General features: G+C 37.4%; 4 protein-coding genes across 4 annotated transcripts; 2 read left to right on the top strand and 2 right to left on the bottom strand.

The window, feature by feature from the left end:
- On the bottom strand, nucleotides 406-4340 carry LOC18792089 (uncharacterized protein At4g37920, chloroplastic). The gene is made up of 6 exons (XM_007222675.2): nucleotides 4067-4340; nucleotides 3064-3473; nucleotides 2427-2595; nucleotides 1537-1781; nucleotides 1056-1243; nucleotides 406-911 (listed from the first exon to the last, which is right to left on the bottom strand). The coding sequence occupies exons 1-6, from the start codon at nucleotides 4209-4211 to the stop codon at nucleotides 752-754; spliced, it is 1317 nt and encodes a 438-aa protein (XP_007222737.2). The 5' UTR covers nucleotides 4212-4340; the 3' UTR covers nucleotides 406-751.
- On the top strand, nucleotides 4630-7102 carry LOC18789217 (pentatricopeptide repeat-containing protein At4g18520). The gene has a single exon (XM_020557908.1). The coding sequence runs from the start codon at nucleotides 4759-4761 to the stop codon at nucleotides 6601-6603; it is 1845 nt and encodes a 614-aa protein (XP_020413497.1). The 5' UTR covers nucleotides 4630-4758; the 3' UTR covers nucleotides 6604-7102.
- Nucleotides 8728-13941, top strand: LOC18788555. The gene is made up of 7 exons (XM_007225180.2): nucleotides 8728-9007; nucleotides 10098-11573; nucleotides 11850-11905; nucleotides 12226-12456; nucleotides 12593-12884; nucleotides 13109-13305; nucleotides 13434-13941. The coding sequence occupies exons 2-7, from the start codon at nucleotides 10191-10193 to the stop codon at nucleotides 13585-13587; spliced, it is 2313 nt and encodes a 770-aa protein (XP_007225242.1). The 5' UTR covers nucleotides 8728-9007; nucleotides 10098-10190; the 3' UTR covers nucleotides 13588-13941.
- Nucleotides 14216-16211, bottom strand: LOC18791641 (probable glycerol-3-phosphate acyltransferase 3). The gene is made up of 2 exons (XM_007222259.2): nucleotides 15402-16211; nucleotides 14216-15296 (listed from the first exon to the last, which is right to left on the bottom strand). The coding sequence occupies exons 1-2, from the start codon at nucleotides 16110-16112 to the stop codon at nucleotides 14394-14396; spliced, it is 1614 nt and encodes a 537-aa protein (XP_007222321.1). The 5' UTR covers nucleotides 16113-16211; the 3' UTR covers nucleotides 14216-14393.

Here is a 19168-nt window from a genome sequence, read left to right on the forward strand (position 1 = left end):
CTAAGGCCCGTATTTATACATAATAAACGAGCCCAAACCAGAATGAGCTCTTAGTACAAATCCGTACGTACGTTACGCCAGTTGATCTACTGAACATGTTGGGAGCTGAATGAGCTATAGGGCTATGGCCACCACCAATCCTCGAACACGTCTCAAGGCTTGGTTCGATGAAAGCTAGAACGCGAGGTATGTTATTCAGACTGTGAATATGAATCATTGATTAAGTTAATTCTTCCCGAATTAGTTCAGATTTATAGTCTTGCAACATGAGACGACAAGAGAACGCTAACATACGCTTGCGTAGGTGCATATAATCCATATTTTGTGATTTATGTGACACTCATCTAATAGCAAGATTGCGCATTCAATTATGAGAAAATATAGCTTCTTCATGTAAACACACTGTTCACTGAAAATTGGTGCAGAGGATGAGATTGATTTTATTTTCAAGCTTAGAGCCAGTAATTTTACAAAGCTGTAGTTTATAATGACCACGGGGCTCGGTGTACATCAGACTACAAAAACCCAACAAACTACAGCATTTTAACCTATAAGGCTGACAAGTCATTTTGATGTTTGAAGCTTCAAGCTTCAGAGTGCATGCCACTAGGAACTTCAGAAAATCCGGAGTCATGGCTAGGGTTCTCTTGTATTTCCAAAGTTTAGCTGAGATAAATAGACGGTCCTGGAGATGAATTCCAGTGATCTTTGACATGCGGACAAGTACTATTCATGATGTATGCGTTATTGGTCACAAGAATTTGTTTTTGACTAACTTCTTCAGCTCCTCCAGTTTTTGAATGATCTTTGGATTCATGAGGTCTCTTGCTTCCCTAATTAGAGTGCCTTCCTGGCTGAAATGGTAAGCATCCACAACAGCCTTTATCCAGGTGTGGAGCTTCTCTGGAGTCCTGATAAAATTAAATAAGAAAAAGGAAAGGATAGCGTACATGAGCTTTGAAAAACAGAGGATAGCCGTTCAACTTCATACAGCTACCAAATGTATAAATTTCTACGAAGTCATTAGAAAGAGTAATTAAGTTTTTGATGCATACGTGAATAGGTTATCTACATCTTTCCCTTCAAGTTCCTCTCCTGGGGTAAATGCATCATGTAATGCAGACAGACGCTCCTCAGGATCCTCAATGGTGAGAAGATACTTAATTATCCGAATTTCTTTTGGCATGAGCTTCTGGAGATTACCTCTTGCAGTCACATACAAATGATATAATACATCTTTCACCTACTCAAACAAAAAAAACCCATAAATTAGAAAGTATTACACCACCCAAAAAATAGAAGTTTGGCTTCCTCTTCTTTGTTTCTTTTTTTTTTTTCTTGGGAGGTTGGGAATCACAATCTAATCAAGCTCCGTGTGTCTGTTCATAAAATAATTCTAGGACCAGTACGTCAAAATGATACTTGTCTCTATGTTATGCATACGAACAACTTGGATTGTCATAGCCACATAATAGTGCTGCGACAGCTTAATCAAAATTGGAGAAAGACAGTATCTCTGGCAAGCTATCATCTCACCTCATCTTTTGTCATGCTCGACTCCTTGGCAGCTGACCAAGCTTTTGTAATCATCATCACCAATGTTGAGTCGAGTTGACTTTTCTCAGCCAAGTGATCTATCTTCCTACAAGCAGCATCAACAGAAGGAGAGTTGATAATATCTTGAAATTTCAACTCTGCAGCATTCAGTGCTTCAATGCTTTCAGTTGCAGAATCATATGCTTGTACAGCAGCCAAGCACGTATTTCCAATACTTGCCAAACCTATTCATATAAGAGATTGTAAGTTTTTACCCACAATGTAATGGAGTAACAAATATATAGAGATTGGCTGGATTTCAGGCCTCGTCATTTAAACTAGCTCACTTCTTGCCCCACAAGGTTAGGCCGTTTCCAATTCAATGGCTTGTTTTTTCTTTCCGACTTAATTTTGGTTAAAATCCAGACCTGTTAAGGCCTTGCACGGACCCAATTGCATAATTTAATGTATATAATTTCTTTTTGGCCTCGAATGTATCTAATTTAAATTATTAAAAACTACACAAAACCTGCAGTTTACATTATTAATAGTAACGCAACAAATTAGATGACATGTAAACAAGTCTTGGTTTTAGTGGCACTTTCACACAGTATTTAAGCAAGTACCCCTAATTAAATCAGCTAGATAACTGCTATATCTAGTTTGCTACCCCCAGCTGATATTAGAACATAGGTGTATCATGCTTTTAAATGAAGGCAGGCTGATTATCTTTTTACTCTTAACGATATATGATTTGGACAAAGGCAGGAAGGAATGATAGTGATTAAATGATATCATGCTTCAAGAACAAGACAAACACTGTTAATTATATAATGCACATCTTTTGCAAACAAAGTGATGAGTATATCATAAATATTACATAGTCTCACCATTTTGCTCTGTTGGATTGTCGTAATAGGATTCAGCAACAGTGTGAACATGCACAAAAAATTCTTGTGTAAAATCTTTGCGACGTCTGGAAACTATTTCACTAATTTCTGATGGAGCCCCTCTAACGACTTTAAGAAGTTCATTGTGTCTTTGCACATCTTCATCAATCTGCAAAGAAGCATCCAATACTGTTAAGTTAACAGCGCAACAAACTCAAACAAATTTAAGCATTCCTTGATGATTAAAAGAGCCACCAAATAGAAAAAAACCAATTTCCTCGTATAGTCATGGAAAGGGAAAATTTGATTTTAAATTATCCTCATCACAAGTTATCACTCCAGGAGATTGTGAACATCCTTTTAGTCTTGTACTCCCAACAAGTATTATCTTAAGAAGTAAAAGCCTGCTTTTTTCTTTAGTGAAGGGGAATTTGAACCTGATTGAGGAAGCTGTAGTTAGGATCATGGGAGAATACGCCTACAACCAGGGTTAGCTCACTCATAGACCAAAGGGTGGAAAAAAAAAATCTTCTAATCAGAAGTAAAAATATAATATACCTTAAATAAAAGACATTTAGGTCACCAGTATGGTAGTGTCACTTTCAGGGCTTATCATATTTTGACTTGCTAGACCTACCTCTTTCAATTTCCGCCCAAGCCGTAGTAGTTTATGCTTCATTCCAGGATCATCCTCAGCATCTGCCCGGTCCTGACAGCGCTTATAGAAATGAGGCCGGATATCATCCCATTCCTTACTGAAAGCTAATAATCTTCTCCAGTCAGTTGGAGTGGGCTTGTCAACCAAGAAAACCTCAATAAGCTTGTCACATACTTGGGTCATTTTGTGGTCATCCAAGCCCCCCACACCACCTTTCTCTTCCCCCTTTTCACCACTTCCTCTGGATTCATCTTCAACCAATGTGGCGTTAGAAGAATCAGAAATGGACAATTCTTCTGCACTAGAACAATCATTTGGAACTGCAGTTGTATCACCAACAGTAGCAGCAGCAACAGGTCTGACTGGTTGTTTAACTGGTAAGAGACAACCTAGCAGTTCATAACAGCAATCTATTACACAGTCACTTCAAAACAGCAGTAAACATGGTTAGCCTAAATACAACAAACATTCCTCCTAAAAAATCAGCAAGGTGTTTCCCAATTCCTTTGATTCTTTTTGGACACAAGTTACATAATTTTTCTTTCTTTTCAGCTTCCAAATTTGACATATGACATACACAAAGGCTTCGATGTCATAGAAAGAGGCTTCGGAGATAAACTAAAGCACAAAAAAGACAATTACATGTAGGCTTAGTTCAAATTAACAATACCAAGTTTATGAAAAATCAAAAGGAAATTATCAAATTAAGCATGTTCTAAACCTGCCAGTTCATAACAGCTATCTGTTACACAAACACCCTCAACCCAGATACAAAAAATGCTCCTTCTAAGAAACTAACAACGTATTTCCCAATTCCATTGATTCTTTTTGGACACAAGTTCAATTTTTTTTTTCACTTAATAATCACAAATTAACAGCAATCACTTGTATGGTGAGTGCAAATTAACAATACCCATTTCAGGAAAAATCAAACGCAAAGTTAAGTTCGTAAATTTGGAATAAATGAGCAAAGAGTACATACCATTGGTGATTTTGGAAGATAGGGAAATACTTCTAGACGAGATTCTGACGAAAGAGAGAGAAGAAGCGCGGTCTCTGGTAGCGGTTTTAGGGGCTCTTAGTGGGAAAGAACAAGAGGGTTGGAGAGTGGCAGTAGAAACCTCCATAGAGTTTGCGCCAAAATTATTTGCTTGCCCGGAAGAGATGGAGGAAAAAGAAATGGCAACGTACTGTAAAGGGTTTTTCAAGCCAACTATAAAGAGCAGGAGGGTTTTTCACCAAATTTCCCTTAAACTCACCCCAACTTTTAAAATTTGGTTTTTTGTCAAAAAAAAATTGATGTCCTATTGAGTATTTTGATTTTTTTATGAGATTTTGGGATTTAAAAAATTAATAGCAGTTTTGTAATTTAAAAGAAGTTAAAAAGTATTTTTGTTATTTTATAAATAAGTTTTGTGTGTTTCTAAAGTCCATTTCATATAAAGTTTTTATTATAATTTGGGTTCTTATATCAGGTATAATAGGAAATTTCTCAAAACAAAAAGTATTTTTCTTAAAATATTCTGAAAATTTAAGTTTCGAGAAAAATTAGGAGGATATTTTAAAGCGGGGTGCACTAACTTTTAATGCCCAGCGGAGCCCAGCTTTCTCAAACTGAGATTCTGTTTGAGTTCTTCTTTGTTTCGCGGGGATTTTCAAACTGCAAAATAGGCAATGCTTTCGCCGACTCTCTTGCCACCACGTATTGGCGTCAATCTTTATCAAACACCTTCTCTGCTCTCCATTCAATCACCAATACAGAGAAAGCATTCAAATTCAAAGACCAGAAATCGTAAAACCCCCACGAATTTTCGTTGTTTTTATTGCGAAAACCCATCTTCTACTTACGACTTTGAGAATTTAAGCTCCCAAGAAAACCCAGATGCCGAATTCTCTGATACTCGGTCACTGAGCCAAAGCTCCAGACCCTATTTGCTTGCTCTTTGGCTCCGCTCATGTCGTAGTCTAAATGAAGTGAGAAGATTACATGCAGTTGTTTTGAGGTGTTTAGCGAATCCTGTTACGTATGTTTTTAATAATTTGATTTGTGCTTATATAGTGTTTGGGAAGTTAGTCGATGCCCGCAAAGTGCTTGACAAAATGACTGTTAGGAATGTGGTTTCTTGGACCGCCATTATTAATGGCTACTTGAACTTCGGTTTGGATGATGAAGCTTTGGGTTTGTTTAGTTATGCTATTAATGAGGGGGTTCAACCGAACGGTAATATGTTTGTGTGTGTCTTGAATTTGTGTAGTAAGAGGGTGGATTATGAGCTTGGGAGGCAAGTCCATGGTGGTGTCTTGAAGGGTGGTTGGAGCAACTTGATTGTTGACAGCGCCGTTGTTAAATTATATGCGCAATGTGGAGAGCTGTCAAGTGCTTACCGCGCATTTGATCAGATGCCAAAGTCGGATGTAGTTTGTTGGACAACTATGATAACTGCTTGTTCCCAACAAGGGCATGGACAGGAGGCTTTTTCACTGTTCTCGCAAATGTTAAGTGAGGGGTTTTCGCCTAATGAGTTTACGGTGTGTGGTGTTCTCAAGGCTTGTGGGGAAGAGAAGGAGTTAAGATTTGGGAGGCAATTACATGGTGCCATAGTTAAGAAGATTTACAAGAATGATGTTTTTATAGAAACTTCTCTAGTTGATATGTATGCAAAATGCGGGGAGATGATAGACTCAAGAACCGTATTTGATGGAATGAGGAACCGAAATACAGTTACATGGACATCTATTATAGCAGGGTATGCTCGGAAGGGCTTCAGTGAGGAGGCTATATGCCTCTTTCAAGTAATGAAGAGGCGAAATATATTTGTCAACAACTTGACCATTGTAAGCATCCTCAGAGCATGTGGCTCAATGAGGGATTCGCTGATGGGGAGGGAGGTTCATGCACAGATAGTAAAGAACTCAACTGAAACCAATTCACACCTAGGAAGTACTTTAGTGTGGTTCTACTGTAGGTGTGGGGAGTACTCTAATGCTACAAAGGTCCTCCAACAAATGCCTCTAAGAGATGTTGTCTCATGGACAGCCATCATTTCTGGCTGTGCACATCTTGGGTTTGAGTCTGAAGCTCTTGAATTCTTGAATGAAATGATGGAGGATGGGGTGGAGCCCAATGCATTTACTTACTCATCCGCTCTGAAAGCATGCGCCCAGCTGGAAACCGTTCTGCACGGGAAATTGATTCACTCCTCTGCAAATAAAAGTGCTGCCATGTCTAATGTTTTTGTGGGTAGCGCTTTGATTTCTATGTATGCAAAATGTGGCTATGTAACGGAGGCATTTCAAGTTTTTGACAGCATGCCAGAACGGAATTTGGTTTCTTGGAAGGCTATGATAGTGGGTTATGCAAAGAATGGTCTCTGCCAAGAGGCTATGAAGCTCATGTATCGGATGCGAACAGAGGGTTTTGAGGTGGATGATTACATCCTTGCCACTGTTCTTACTGCATGTGGAGAACTCGGATGGGAGATGGACCCTTCATGTGAGTGTAGCTTGCAGTCCAGTTGATCCTTTTGCCTGATCAAAACTTCAGATGAAGGTGGAATTGTGTTGAAGATATCGATGGCTACCCATATGAGATATATATATATATATATATATATATCCACAATATCCAGTGTATCTATCAATTGAAAAGGGGAAAGATAAAGCTGAACTGATGGGAGGAAGCCCTTGTCAAGATTGATTGACATACCACAACCTCTTATTCGACAACGCCTACTCTTTCATTATATAAAGGAAGAAGGGGAGGGTTCAGGTTTGTAAACTTCTTATACAAGTGATATGCCCTCGTAGCCTTTTCTTCGGATGAAAGTTACCGAGTAAGGGCCCTGGGAAATACTGAACCCTGCAAATATGAACAAATAGCATGGAGAATGCAAGCAGAAGCAGTGTTCGCTGTAGGGTAGCTATGTAAATATGCATTCAGTTTAACAAGCCATGTATCATGTATGTTGTGAAATGTAAGATGTTAGATCTTCTCAATATAGTCTGCATTTTCAGAAAATTTTCTTTGCAAGTTCATATTTTCCTTGAACGAATAGTGTTAATGGCTCATACCATCACTGTGAGCCGAGCTTATTAGAGAACGCCACGTGGCTGTAGTTGGGCTGGGTTACCTTTAATACCAACCCGATCATACTTGGTACCCTCGAGGGTCGATAAAAGGCCTCCTAGCCAAGATCTGACAGGATAAGGGTCGAATCCGCTCTCAGTTATTTGATCACAAACCCGACCACTCTGGTGTTGTGTTCAACCAGATGCGCATTAATGATCCACAGACATGATCAGACCCCTGTCGAGTCAAACACTCCACCCCTTTGGTAAGACAGCCTGGCAAGTGAGATAAATCAGTTAATGTACATCCCATCCAAGACCAAGTGTTGCCTTACCTTTTGATCCCTGAGTGAACAGACTGGTGATGGAGAGGGATCATTTAATATACCTCCCATCCAAAGCCACATGTCACTTCGTCACACAATCCCTGCCAAATAGTATGGTGATCAGAAACAGGTCATTTAATGTGGTCTAGTCCTACCAGGGGGAAGGAAGATAAATATCTCCTCCTTAAGTATCTTTGTCTCTTCTTCTCCCCCTATAAATACCCATCACCTATCTCTGGACAAAGGTAATAAAACTCTCATCTTGTAAACCCTATATCCATTCTCTTCAACTTACAACCATTTATGACTTAACCATCGGAGGGAGTTCAACTGGAACCACCCTCAGTTCGCTCATATTCTTATAGCTGTTCAAAGTGTGCAGGTCTTCTACGGAGAGCATCTCAACCCAAAAGATCCGGTATAGGCCTTGACCTCAATCTAAGTCCAGGCTATACATTTTACGAAAAAGATACGCGGTTTACAAATAGAGTAGAAGTTTATGGTATTGGTCCACATGTTGGCTCCTCCGTGACTAGCGCCTTTCCTCTAGATAGAATGAATTTGGTGTGCACTTTGACCGTTTTGGCCTTCTTATATTTTATATTAATATATAGATAAATAGATACCTTTAAAGAAAGTTTAGCTAAAATTAAAATGCTCCTTAAAAGTGTTTATTTAATCCTAAAAAAGCACTTTTGTCTTCTTTTTTCTGACGTGCTTTTAATTCTTTTAACCCTACTGAAATTTTTTCCAGACATGCCCTATATTTTATTTGTAATTAGAGGGATTCTTAAGTAGGGTTGCCACATAAGGTAGTTTTTTAACATTGAATATTTATTGATATTATGCTTTAAAATCGAGATTTTAACTATATTGTTTACACATATTATACCATATTGACAAATTATTGCACATAGTGGTATTTCAATGTCATACGATAATATCTCATCTTCTGTGATGTTGATAAAACATCACACTTGGTCAAGGATTTTTTCATGTATATGATCACTTCAATTATTTTATCACATAAAAATTGACTAATTAAACATATCATTTTAAAAAAGGAATTAACTTTACGTATGTGGTACAAAATATATATAAAAACATGAGTTATTTGGACAAAGATTCACTAATTTCAAACACAAAGTCGCTATTTATTTATTTAATTTTTTTTTTGTGTAAGAAAATTCAACCCGATCAGTCCACACGTATATAAAATACTGAAGTGTGTACTGGGTCGAAAGTCCAAAAACCCACTCTTAAATATTTATCTTCTTGAGCCCACGGACTTCCCGCTTCCTGCGTTCCTCTCTTCCCTCTGAAAATCGCGGTTTCATTTCAGTCTCTCTCTCTCTCTCTCCCTCTCCCCAAAAACCAATTGTAACTCTCTCTCTCTCACACCATTTAATGTCATCTCTGTAACTGCTCAGAGATCTCTCTCTCCAGTTTCGCTCTTCTTTTTCCTTTTTGTTTCTCTCTGAACTGTTCCTCCCCAATCCCATCGCGCTCTCTCAGCCCATTTCAGATCTGTAAGATTTTCTTTCTCGTTCTCTCTTTCGGTTTTGTAAATTTGTTTACTTTATTAGTTAATTCTTTTCAATGGGTTACTATATTTTCTTAATTACCTGTTTGTTTACTGGGAAATTGAGGAAATTGGGATGGAAAGTCATTTGTGCTTTACTATCTGCACCCGCTCTTTGGTCAAAATAGTTGAAAATTCACCTTTGCATAATGCTATTATATAGGAAACAGTGAAGGCTTGCTTTTTGTTGGGTATACAAAAAATTGTACTGTCTTCATACATATACCAAACATGCAGGTAGTCATTTTGACCTGTTTATTGGGCAAGGATCTTTCTCTTAAGCGAACAATATGACTCGCTGCCTAGCCTGTAACCAGTCAAATGGTTTCTTGTTTTTGCACTTTCTTTCTTGATTTGCAGATTCTTGTTTACACACTTGTGAGTTTAGGTGAGGTCCAAGCACGGCCCTTTCTTGAAATTTTAGTGTATGAATATGAGCATGCCAAGTCATGTGTATCTCCTTATTTTTCAATTTTCAATTTTTTTTACGTTTGCTTAGTGGGCCGGCGGCAGTGTGTGCTAAATTGGATACATGGTGTTTGCTAGACTTTCACGGATGACTCTACCAGCAAAAGAAGCATTAACTTTTGGTGTATGGAAAAATATATAGCAACATGATCAGTGGAAAAACTATTTTTTATTCTTTCTGTGGATATTCTTACCCATTAAGTTTAATAGCTCCTTTTGTTGTTTGATTCGCAACTGAGGTAGCCAGGTTGCTGTTCATGAAAGCCATCACTTAATTTAGGTGTTTCTGAGTGATGTTAGTATTGCTTAGGCATTGGTTGGTGGCAACCAGGAACCACACGCAAATTTTTTGTTTGGTGAAGTGTTAATAAATTGCTTTAGTACTGTTTAATCTTCAATCTTTATTAGCCGATTACAATCTTGCTAGAGGTGTTCATTGAAAATAACTTTTTTGATGAGCTAGGATTTTGCAAGCCAAAATTTTATTGCAATATTAGTTTATTGAATCAATCAACACTCAGCAGCTTTGCAAGTCATGACATTGTTAAATTTTGTTTAAACTATTGCAGGATCCTGCATAAAATCATTCAATGTTCACAGTCTAAACATTTTAGGGCTATCTTTTAATGAGTTAGTGCTTGAACTTTATTCTTCCCTGCCTCATGGAGAAGGAGGCTTCAACTAAGGAAAATGTCACAAGTTCTCTGGCTGCTCAGAAGTTGGCTAGAGATACACTTGATCTTCAGAAATCTCAGGGAGGAGAACCATCAAGGGAGATTGAATCTGTGAGTATCAGCATTGGTGGTCCCAAGTTAGAGAATAATGGAGAAGATGGATTGGTTGAAAAAATGGATGTGAGCGGTGATTTGAAATCTAAAGAGCAGGGTAAAAAGTTAGACAGTAATCCAAGTCACAGTGGCGTGGGTGAGAAGATTGATGAGAGAATGGATTTGGAGTCTAAAGCTCAAGAAAAGGATTCAGACTCAAATAAGGAACAAAATGACTCTGGTCATAAGGTGGCGTCAACAGCTCAAGAAGAAAAATTACACAATGATGGACATGATAACTTGGGTAAGAAGACAGATCAGGGTAAGGATTTGGAGTCCAAAGCTCAAGAGGAGACAAACCAAACAACAGATAAAATTCTTGGAGAGGAGGAGGAGCTAGAGCCAGTCTTTGATGGAACTGAGGTTCCTGGGATGGAAGCTAACAGAAGTATGTCCACCCATACTTTAGATCTTGATTCAGAGACCCAGGGAGTAGTCAAAAAGGCAGTGGCGCTAACAAACCTTGTTAAGATTAAAGGTGTAGTTGTAGTCTCCACTTTTCTGCGTCGCCTTTCTGGGAAAAGAGATGAAGACGAACAAGATGTTCTTGACAATGCAGATAAGAATGCTTCAGATTCCACTAAAGACAATGAAGCTGGAGAAGTCTCTCAGAAAACAGTGGATAGATCTGCATGGAATCCCCTAAGCTTTATTAGGACATCCCAAGATGGTGATGCAGAAAACAAAGCTGAGCAGAGGGAGGAGGTCATTGAAGAACCAGCACAAGCTATAGCCATAAAGGGAAGAGTTATACTGTACACGAGATTAGGATGCCAGGACTGCAAAGAGGCTAGATTATTTTTGTATAGGAAGAAGCTCAGATATGTTGAGATCAATATTGATGTATTCCCCAGTAGAAAGCTTGAGTTAGAGAAAATTGCTGGGTCTTCTTCTGTTCCAAAAGTTTTTTTTAATGAAGTCCTTATTGGAGGCTTGAGTGAGCTAAAGGGCTTGAATGAGTCTGGAAAGTTTGATGAGAAGATTGATTACCTGATCAGTGAACCACCATCATTTGAAGCTCCTTTGCCACCACTTTCGGGTGAAGATGATTTGTCCAATAGTGGAGCTATTGATGAACTAGCTTTAATTGCCCGGAAGATGAAAGAATTTGTTATTGTGAAGGATCGGTTTTATAAAATGCGCAGGTTCACGAACTGTTTTTCAGGTTCAGAAGCGGTGGATTTCTTAGCAGAGGATCAGTATCTGGAAAGGGAAGAGGTTAGTTAGTTTCTTTTCAGTTATTGGGAAAGCAGTGGTCATATGACTTCCATCTTTCAATTGGCCAGATTATTTTGCATTTTACAAGGAATTACTGGGCTTCATTTTCTTTTAGTTTGTTGGTCGTAAGTCATGCTTTTGGATTCTGTCTTATATACGTGAAATTATTTCAATTTTTACGTGCGTTGGGTTTACTACAAATGCAAAATTAGTTTCCAGTTTAATCTCATTATCATTAACTCTTCCCTTTTCCTTTTGGTTTGTGTTATGAGACAGGCAATTGAATTTGGGAGAAAGCTTGCAAGCAAACTCTTCTTTCATCATGTTCTTGAGTGAGTCCCTTGAAGTTTCCCTTGAAGTGTCTTTAAATTCTCTTCTGCTTTGTTTCATTGCTAGAACAGTCTGAGGGAAAGTAGTTCAAAAGAAATGTGGAGGAAAAAACATGAAGTGAAAAGTGAGGTCTCAGCTCTCCGTGATTCATTGTCTTGTTCAAAAGGACAGTTAGTGGTGGAAGACACATATTTTCCTATAAAATGCATGATATTTAAGCGAAGAATTTTAGCTTATTTTATATTATTTTTTTAATGCCAAACCAATTTGCATCACATGTATTATTCCATTGTTGACGTTTTCTCCTCTTGTGTTTCTCTAGGGAAAATCTATTTGAGGATGGGAACCACCTGTATCGGTTCTTGGACGATGATCCAATTGTATCTCAATGTCACAACATCCCAAGGGGTATAATTGATGTGAAGCCAAAGCCCATCCTAGACATTTCATCAAGGTTGAGATTTTTATTTTATGCAATCCTTGAAGCCTATGTGTCAGAAGACGGAAAGCATGTTGATTACAGAAGTATCCATGGAAGTGAGGAATTTGCAAGGTTTTTCTTTTCTTTTCCTTTTTTGTTTTCCTCAAATGAGTTCTTTTAACTGCTATTGGGAAATGCAGTTTTGTGTCTTGATAAACTATTTTTGTTTTTATATCTAAGATATTGTAGATGGTAAATATCTTTGTAGGTATCTGAGAATAGTAGAAGAGCTTCAAAGAGTGGAAGTGAAGGATATGCAGAGGGAGGAGAAACTTGCTTTCTTTATAAATCTCTACAATCTGATGGCCATCCATGCAATATTGGTATGGGGTCATCCAGCTGGAGCAATTGAACGAAAGAGGTTGTTTGGAGACTTCAAGTATGTTGTTGGTGGATCCACATACTCACTTTCAGCTATTCAAAATGGTATTTTACGGGGAAACCAGCGACCACCATACAATCTCATGAAGCCATTTGGTGCAAAAGATAAGCGTTCCATGGTAAGACGGTACTAATATTCTTCATTATTGATATGGTTTAAACTTATACCTGGCACATCCATCATGTGTGTGTTTTAATAGTTAACAGACAGGGTTTTGTGTTTACATGTACATGGTTAAACACATTGTCTTTCCAGAATTGTAGTCTGCCAGTCAACTCTTATCTTATTTCCTAAGAGCTCAGCCTCTTTATTGTACCTCATTTTTGCCCCTTTCCATACCAGGTGACTCTTCCTTACTCAGAGCCTCTTATTCATTTTGCGCTGGTTTGTGGTACTCGATCTGGCCCTGCTCTTCGATGCTATTCTCCAGGGGATATTGATAAAGAACTGATGGAAGCAGCTCGTAATTTCTTAAGAAATGGAGGTCTTATTATTGATTTTGATACCAAGGTTGCATCAGCTAGTAAGATTCTTAAATGGTAAGCTGTTCTAAACAAAGGCTCTAATTTATATTCTTAATCCCAAAACCTTCCTCCTTATTGTGTGATATTCTGAAACATTTTTAATAATTACCTTGCCTCATCCAACAACACTTCTTAATGCTCAGGTTTAGCGTTGATTTCGGCAAGAATGAGGTAGAGGTACTGAAGCACTCATCAAACTACCTCGAGCCGGCTGTCTCAGAAGCTTTACTGGAATCGCTTGCCAAATCTCAGCTGAAGGTGATGTACCAGCCTTATGACTGGGGTGTGAACTGCTAACGCCATTATACCTTTCTTGCATACCATATACAGCTTTAAATAGCTTCCCTTGTTTTACCAAAGTTTAGCATAAGTGAAGGGATGGGGATACCCTTCATTATGGATATCTCCATTTGTAGTTCCATAGTCACAGCAGGATGCATTTTTCGATAAATACGTCCGGCAGATGCATTGGAGATGTACTTGGCTCATACATGATGGTCTTGGTTTAAAATTAAATTACAATGTTGCTTATGTCTTTTAGTTTTTACTCTGATGTTTTGATATGCACTGATTGCTTAATAGAACATTTGTGAATCCTGCATTTCCATGATCTTTACAGAAGAGAGAAACCCAGGAACAGGTAGCTTTTTAGTGAACAGTTTTAGTTTGTGCAATGTTGTTTATAATGGTCAGAATGAATCATTTCTCGGGAAATCTTGCATTCCTGGATTTTGAGGGATTAGATAAAATTTCAAATGGTCTAAACATTGCATTGCATTGTCAAATCCAATATTTTTACCCAAAAAAAATATATATTTTTAAAAAAAGAAAAAACCCTCTACCAAAACTGATGTTAGGACCTCGGGTGCACGGATAAATGCTCTTAACCACTTGAGCTAACAGCCTCTTGCTTTTCCAACCCAAATTTAGTCTAATACAAAGCTTAAAACTTAAGAAAAAAATATCAATCTTTGATTACAGTCAAGGGTCTAGATCACTTGAAACAACCCCAAATTGAAATATACATTATTTATGCTTACACAAGATTTCTTCACCATACATATGTCCTAAAGCTGGTGGTAATTAAATTTCAGAGTTATGACTCATGCATGAGTCACCTTCCTTGAGCCCTTCAAGCACCCATCATTGCCTGCCAATGCCATATACTTGTCTTTCCTTGTGAGTCTGGTGCACCTAAAATCTAAGGCCCTGCCAATCTCATTTTGTACATAATTGGCAACTTCAAACCTTGATTTTCCACCAAGCTTGCATGTGTTTGATCCTGGCAGATTCTCAAGGAACTTGAGGCTATAAACAGGATTTGGGTTCATAAAATGAAAAACTGGATCCAAACATTTGAACCCACTAGCACTTGTGCCATAAAACATGTTCACTTTCACATCTATGGCCACAGGAACAATGTCATCTGTGAGCTCAGCAAACAATGGACTGAACCTTAACAGATAAGGCTCTCTGCATGTGGTTCCTTCTGGGCAAACCACTAGGTCACCTTGGCTCAACAGCTTCTCCATTTTTTCCCCATCTCTCTCTCTGTCTCTTGTTAATCTGACAGTCTTCATGGGAGCAATTTTCTCATTCACTGTGCTTAAGCTGTAAGTGACAGCAGTGAGAGATTTGTTGGTGGCTAATTGAACATAGAGAGGATCAAGCAAGGTTCTGTGGTTGCAAACATAGAGTCTGCCTCTTTGTTTTTCTCCTTCACCATTTGTTGAGGAAATAGAAGACTTGGGTTTTGAAATTGTGGTGATTGTTCCTGTGAAGGCTAAGATTGGAGTGCAAATGCTGTGAGGTAGAAATATGCCAGAAAGGAATCTTAGGATGCATAGGAAAATTCCTAGTGGCATGTACATGAACATGGCCAAGGTGGCAAGTTGGGTTGGTTTGAAGGCCAATCTTCCATCATGGAAAATCAATGGTTCTGGGTATTTCTCTCTTGGAAGGCTTTTCCAGCTTTGTTTCTCAGCTTCGGTCACCAAGTAAACCTCCTGAAAAATATATAACATGGGTATTGTTAGGAAAATGTTCAAAACCCAAAAACAGTTTCAAATAGAGAGAGAGAGACAGAGAGAGATGAGAGACCATTGACCAACCTTGCAATGAGAAAAGAGTTGCTCATGCATATTTTCATTGTGGCAACCAATTATACCAATTGCTTGATAATCTGACTTTTTCTCTCCAAGAATCAGATTTGAATCCAAACTGTTTGTATTTTTTGCCTCCATCAAACCCACAAAGTATCCACCAACCACTTTTAGTTCTCTTGCAACAACAACATCAACACTAACATAATCTTTCAAAAATCCTCCAACCATGACTCTAGGCAAGTCACTAAATCCAACTTTTTTCCCACATCTCATCACCACATCAAACCCTTCACACCCAACATCCTCCAAAAAGAACTTGGGCAGCACGGATGTCCCAACTCTCATTTTTTCCTTCCTAATTCCAAAAAAGCACAAAAAAACCATGATGTTGAGCCCCAGCTCTCCACCAACCAAACAAATAAAAGGGCTTAAAAGAAACAAAATTAGAGCCCTCAAAAGCCCACCAGCTTCAAAGGCCACAAGCATGAAGTAAGGAAACAGGGAAGGTGACTTCAAAAGTGTCTTCTCAAAGTGGAAACAAATTGCTTTGTTTGAAAGCTCCCTTGCTGATTGAGCAAGGGAATTGAATTTCTGAAATTTTAAGTGGTTTGCATGGGGCTTGGTGGCCTCGTATTCTAGAGGGGATGTTTCCCTAGGCTTGCTATGGACTTGGAAGGAAGAGGAAAGAGCTTCTAGTGAGCATAGGTTTCCAGACATCTTCGGTTGCTTGCTACTTCTTTTGTTGCAATCGATGCACCAATATATTTATACTTGTTTCGTTCATTTATGATTCTATCGAAGTTTAGGTATGGGTTTTCAATTGACTACATATAAGTACACATGATATTTTCAGCACCAAAAAGGCATAAAGAATAAAACATAGATATATTGCTTAAAATTAGAAATTGTATTTTATTTTTAGTATTTGTATTGCATTAAAGATCGAAGATACTGTGGGCTCATTCTCTCTTCAAAAATAAAATTGTGTTCATTTTGTCCCATATTTATTTTGTATATTTCTCTAATATTTAGTGACTAAATTTTCAATTCACTAATCTCATGTCCGAACTCCCACGACATATTAATTGGATGTGTGTTAAAAAAAAAAAAACACCCCCTTCCTAACTTTCACAACAACTGGATTAACTTATTCTAGGCTAGATCTCCAATATAACCAAACAAATTATATTACTTACACAAAACTGTAGTTACACTTTAGCATGTACATATTTTATCTTATTGTGACACATAAAAATTATTTTTACACAATACAAGTGATATTTGAGACATGAAAATTGAACACATGATCTCGAATGTGTCTCATGTTGGAAATGGAAGCTTAGTATAAAGAGATTAAAAAATATCTTGAGCATCTCCACTTACTTATTGACTTTGAATTGAATGCTATCACATTCTAACATGATAAACTTAAAAGATCTTATGCCTCTCTCCATCCTTTGTTAATTAGTTTTGAGTTGCAAGCTGTTCATATTCTAACAATTGTATTATAATAACCTAAATTATTTACTTTTAAAAAACAACAATAACACTTTAGTACGTACGTATTTTACATCACCTAAACATGTATCCTAGGTACACGTTAATAAAACCCTTCCAACTTACCACTAAATGGTAATCAACATTAAATTTTGAAATGATAATCTTTTCTTGGTTGGTTTGTTGCTTTCTGCGATGGACCCAAATTTATGGATGAATAGTTGATGGACTGATGGAGTTATCATACTGCAAAAACGACAAAAACACGCATGAGAGAGAGAGAGAGAGAGAGAGAGAGAGAGAGAGAGTTTCTGGGCTCCGATTAGGGGTGGGCGCGGTCCGGTTCGGTCCGGTTCTCACCTCAAACCGGAACCGAAACCGGTATTATTTAACCGGTCCGGTTCGGTCCGGTTTAGGCAAAAAAAATTTCGAAAACCGGCCGGTTCGGTTCTAACCGGTTCTGACCGGTTCCGGTTTTGAACCGGATTATTAATTTATTATTTTTTTAATTTTTTAAAAAAAAAAAAATTTTAAATTTTTTTAATAAAAAAATTATAATAAAAAACTTATTTTTTTAGCTTAAAAATGAACAAATAATCCAATTCATACATTTAGAAATTTTTTGAAGTTGAACTTGGAAAATTAGTGATTATAAAAGTTAAAAAATGGCATTAGATTTTAAAATTTTGTAAAAATATAAATATAAAATATATGACCGGTCCGGTTCGGTCCGGTCCGGTGCGGAGAGATGTAAAACCAGAACCGGAACCGGTTGGAACCGGTTCGGTCCGGTTCCGGTCCCGTTTGTTGACTTTTTTGGCAACCGGTTTTTTTTCCGGTTTTTTTTCACCGGTTCGGTTCGGTGTTCCGATTTTCCGGTCCCGATGCCCACCCCTAGCTCCGATATGATCCTATATATAATGAGTGTGATGGGTGTTGGTGAGTGGCAGTCCTAAGATGAATAACAGTGACCAACAACCACCACCAAATCATGAAATGTCTAAAATCTAACCGTCCAACATAAACGTGCCTGCATGGGCAACCAACCAACACGGCATGACTAGGAGAGCATGTTTGAGCAAATTCATCACAATAATGTACCAACAATATATATATATATATATAGTCCAGTCAACTTGATCCACGAATTGTTTCGATAATGTATTGATACGTGTAAGGTCGCTGTATTCAACAATATCAATAATATCGACCACATATTTGCTTTTTTGAAAAGTACATTTAACTGCAATATTAAAAAATCTATATATGTATAGTCTATTTTTTTTAGTACAAATGATTGAAGGAGGGACGTTTCTCACACACACTGTCAAAAAGTCATGAAAATTCGAATATGAAACTAATAATACGCAGGTCAATGTTATTTTCCTCTAAACTAGACACCGTTGACAATGTCTATATAATCGTTGCTATACTAGGAGTATAGCTGGAAACAATCAACATGAGAAATTGAAATATAAGCAAAAGCTTGTATATGTTAAATTTGTAGTTAATTAGTTAATTACCAAAATATCACTAATGTGTAAAAACAAGATTAATGAATATACGAATTGTTAAGGCAACGAATTATTAACAAAGGAACTGACACAAAAATTGAAGCACTGTTTATTTGTCATAGCAATATTTGGAAGCTATAATTTGTCCAAAAATAGAATAAAGGAAAAATGGAAAGTTTGTCGTTTAGTCTGTAACTCTTTGGTCCCCATTTCATCAAAAAAGTAAAAAATGGAAAGTTTGTGGTAACCCGACAGAACTATACGTTAAAATTTACAAATTAATCTTTTCAGGTCCTTAATTTACCCAGATTATATTTTCGCCGAAAAAAAACAAAAAAAAAAAAAAAAAAAAGCAAAACAAAACCTAGATTATATAAGTACATGATTTATGCATAGTTATTTCTGTTTTTCGCGAATTACCTTACAATTACCCATATAAAGCCTATTTGGAGGGAAAACCCCAAAACTAGCCACTTGTCATTTTTTAATTGGTTTTTAGTGTATTAAATTTTTTCTAAAACCAATTAGAAAATGACAAGTGGCTAATTTTGGGTTTCTCCCTCCAGATAGACTTTATATGAGTAATTGTATAATATATCATGCTAAAATGAGTTTATTGCTAAAAACCTATGTAAGGAATGCGTTGACTCGAATAGGTTGCAATATTAAAGAGGGACACTCCTTTCCTCCTTCTAGGAAGGAGGCATTCCTACTTCCTGCAAATCACAGTTTGATACATATGCAAAAATAATTCATGAAAAC

The sequence above is a fragment of the Prunus persica genome, chromosome G1, assembly GCF_000346465.2.
Source record: "Prunus persica cultivar Lovell chromosome G1, Prunus_persica_NCBIv2, whole genome shotgun sequence".
Lineage (NCBI taxonomy): Eukaryota > Viridiplantae > Streptophyta > Magnoliopsida > Rosales > Rosaceae > Prunus > Prunus persica.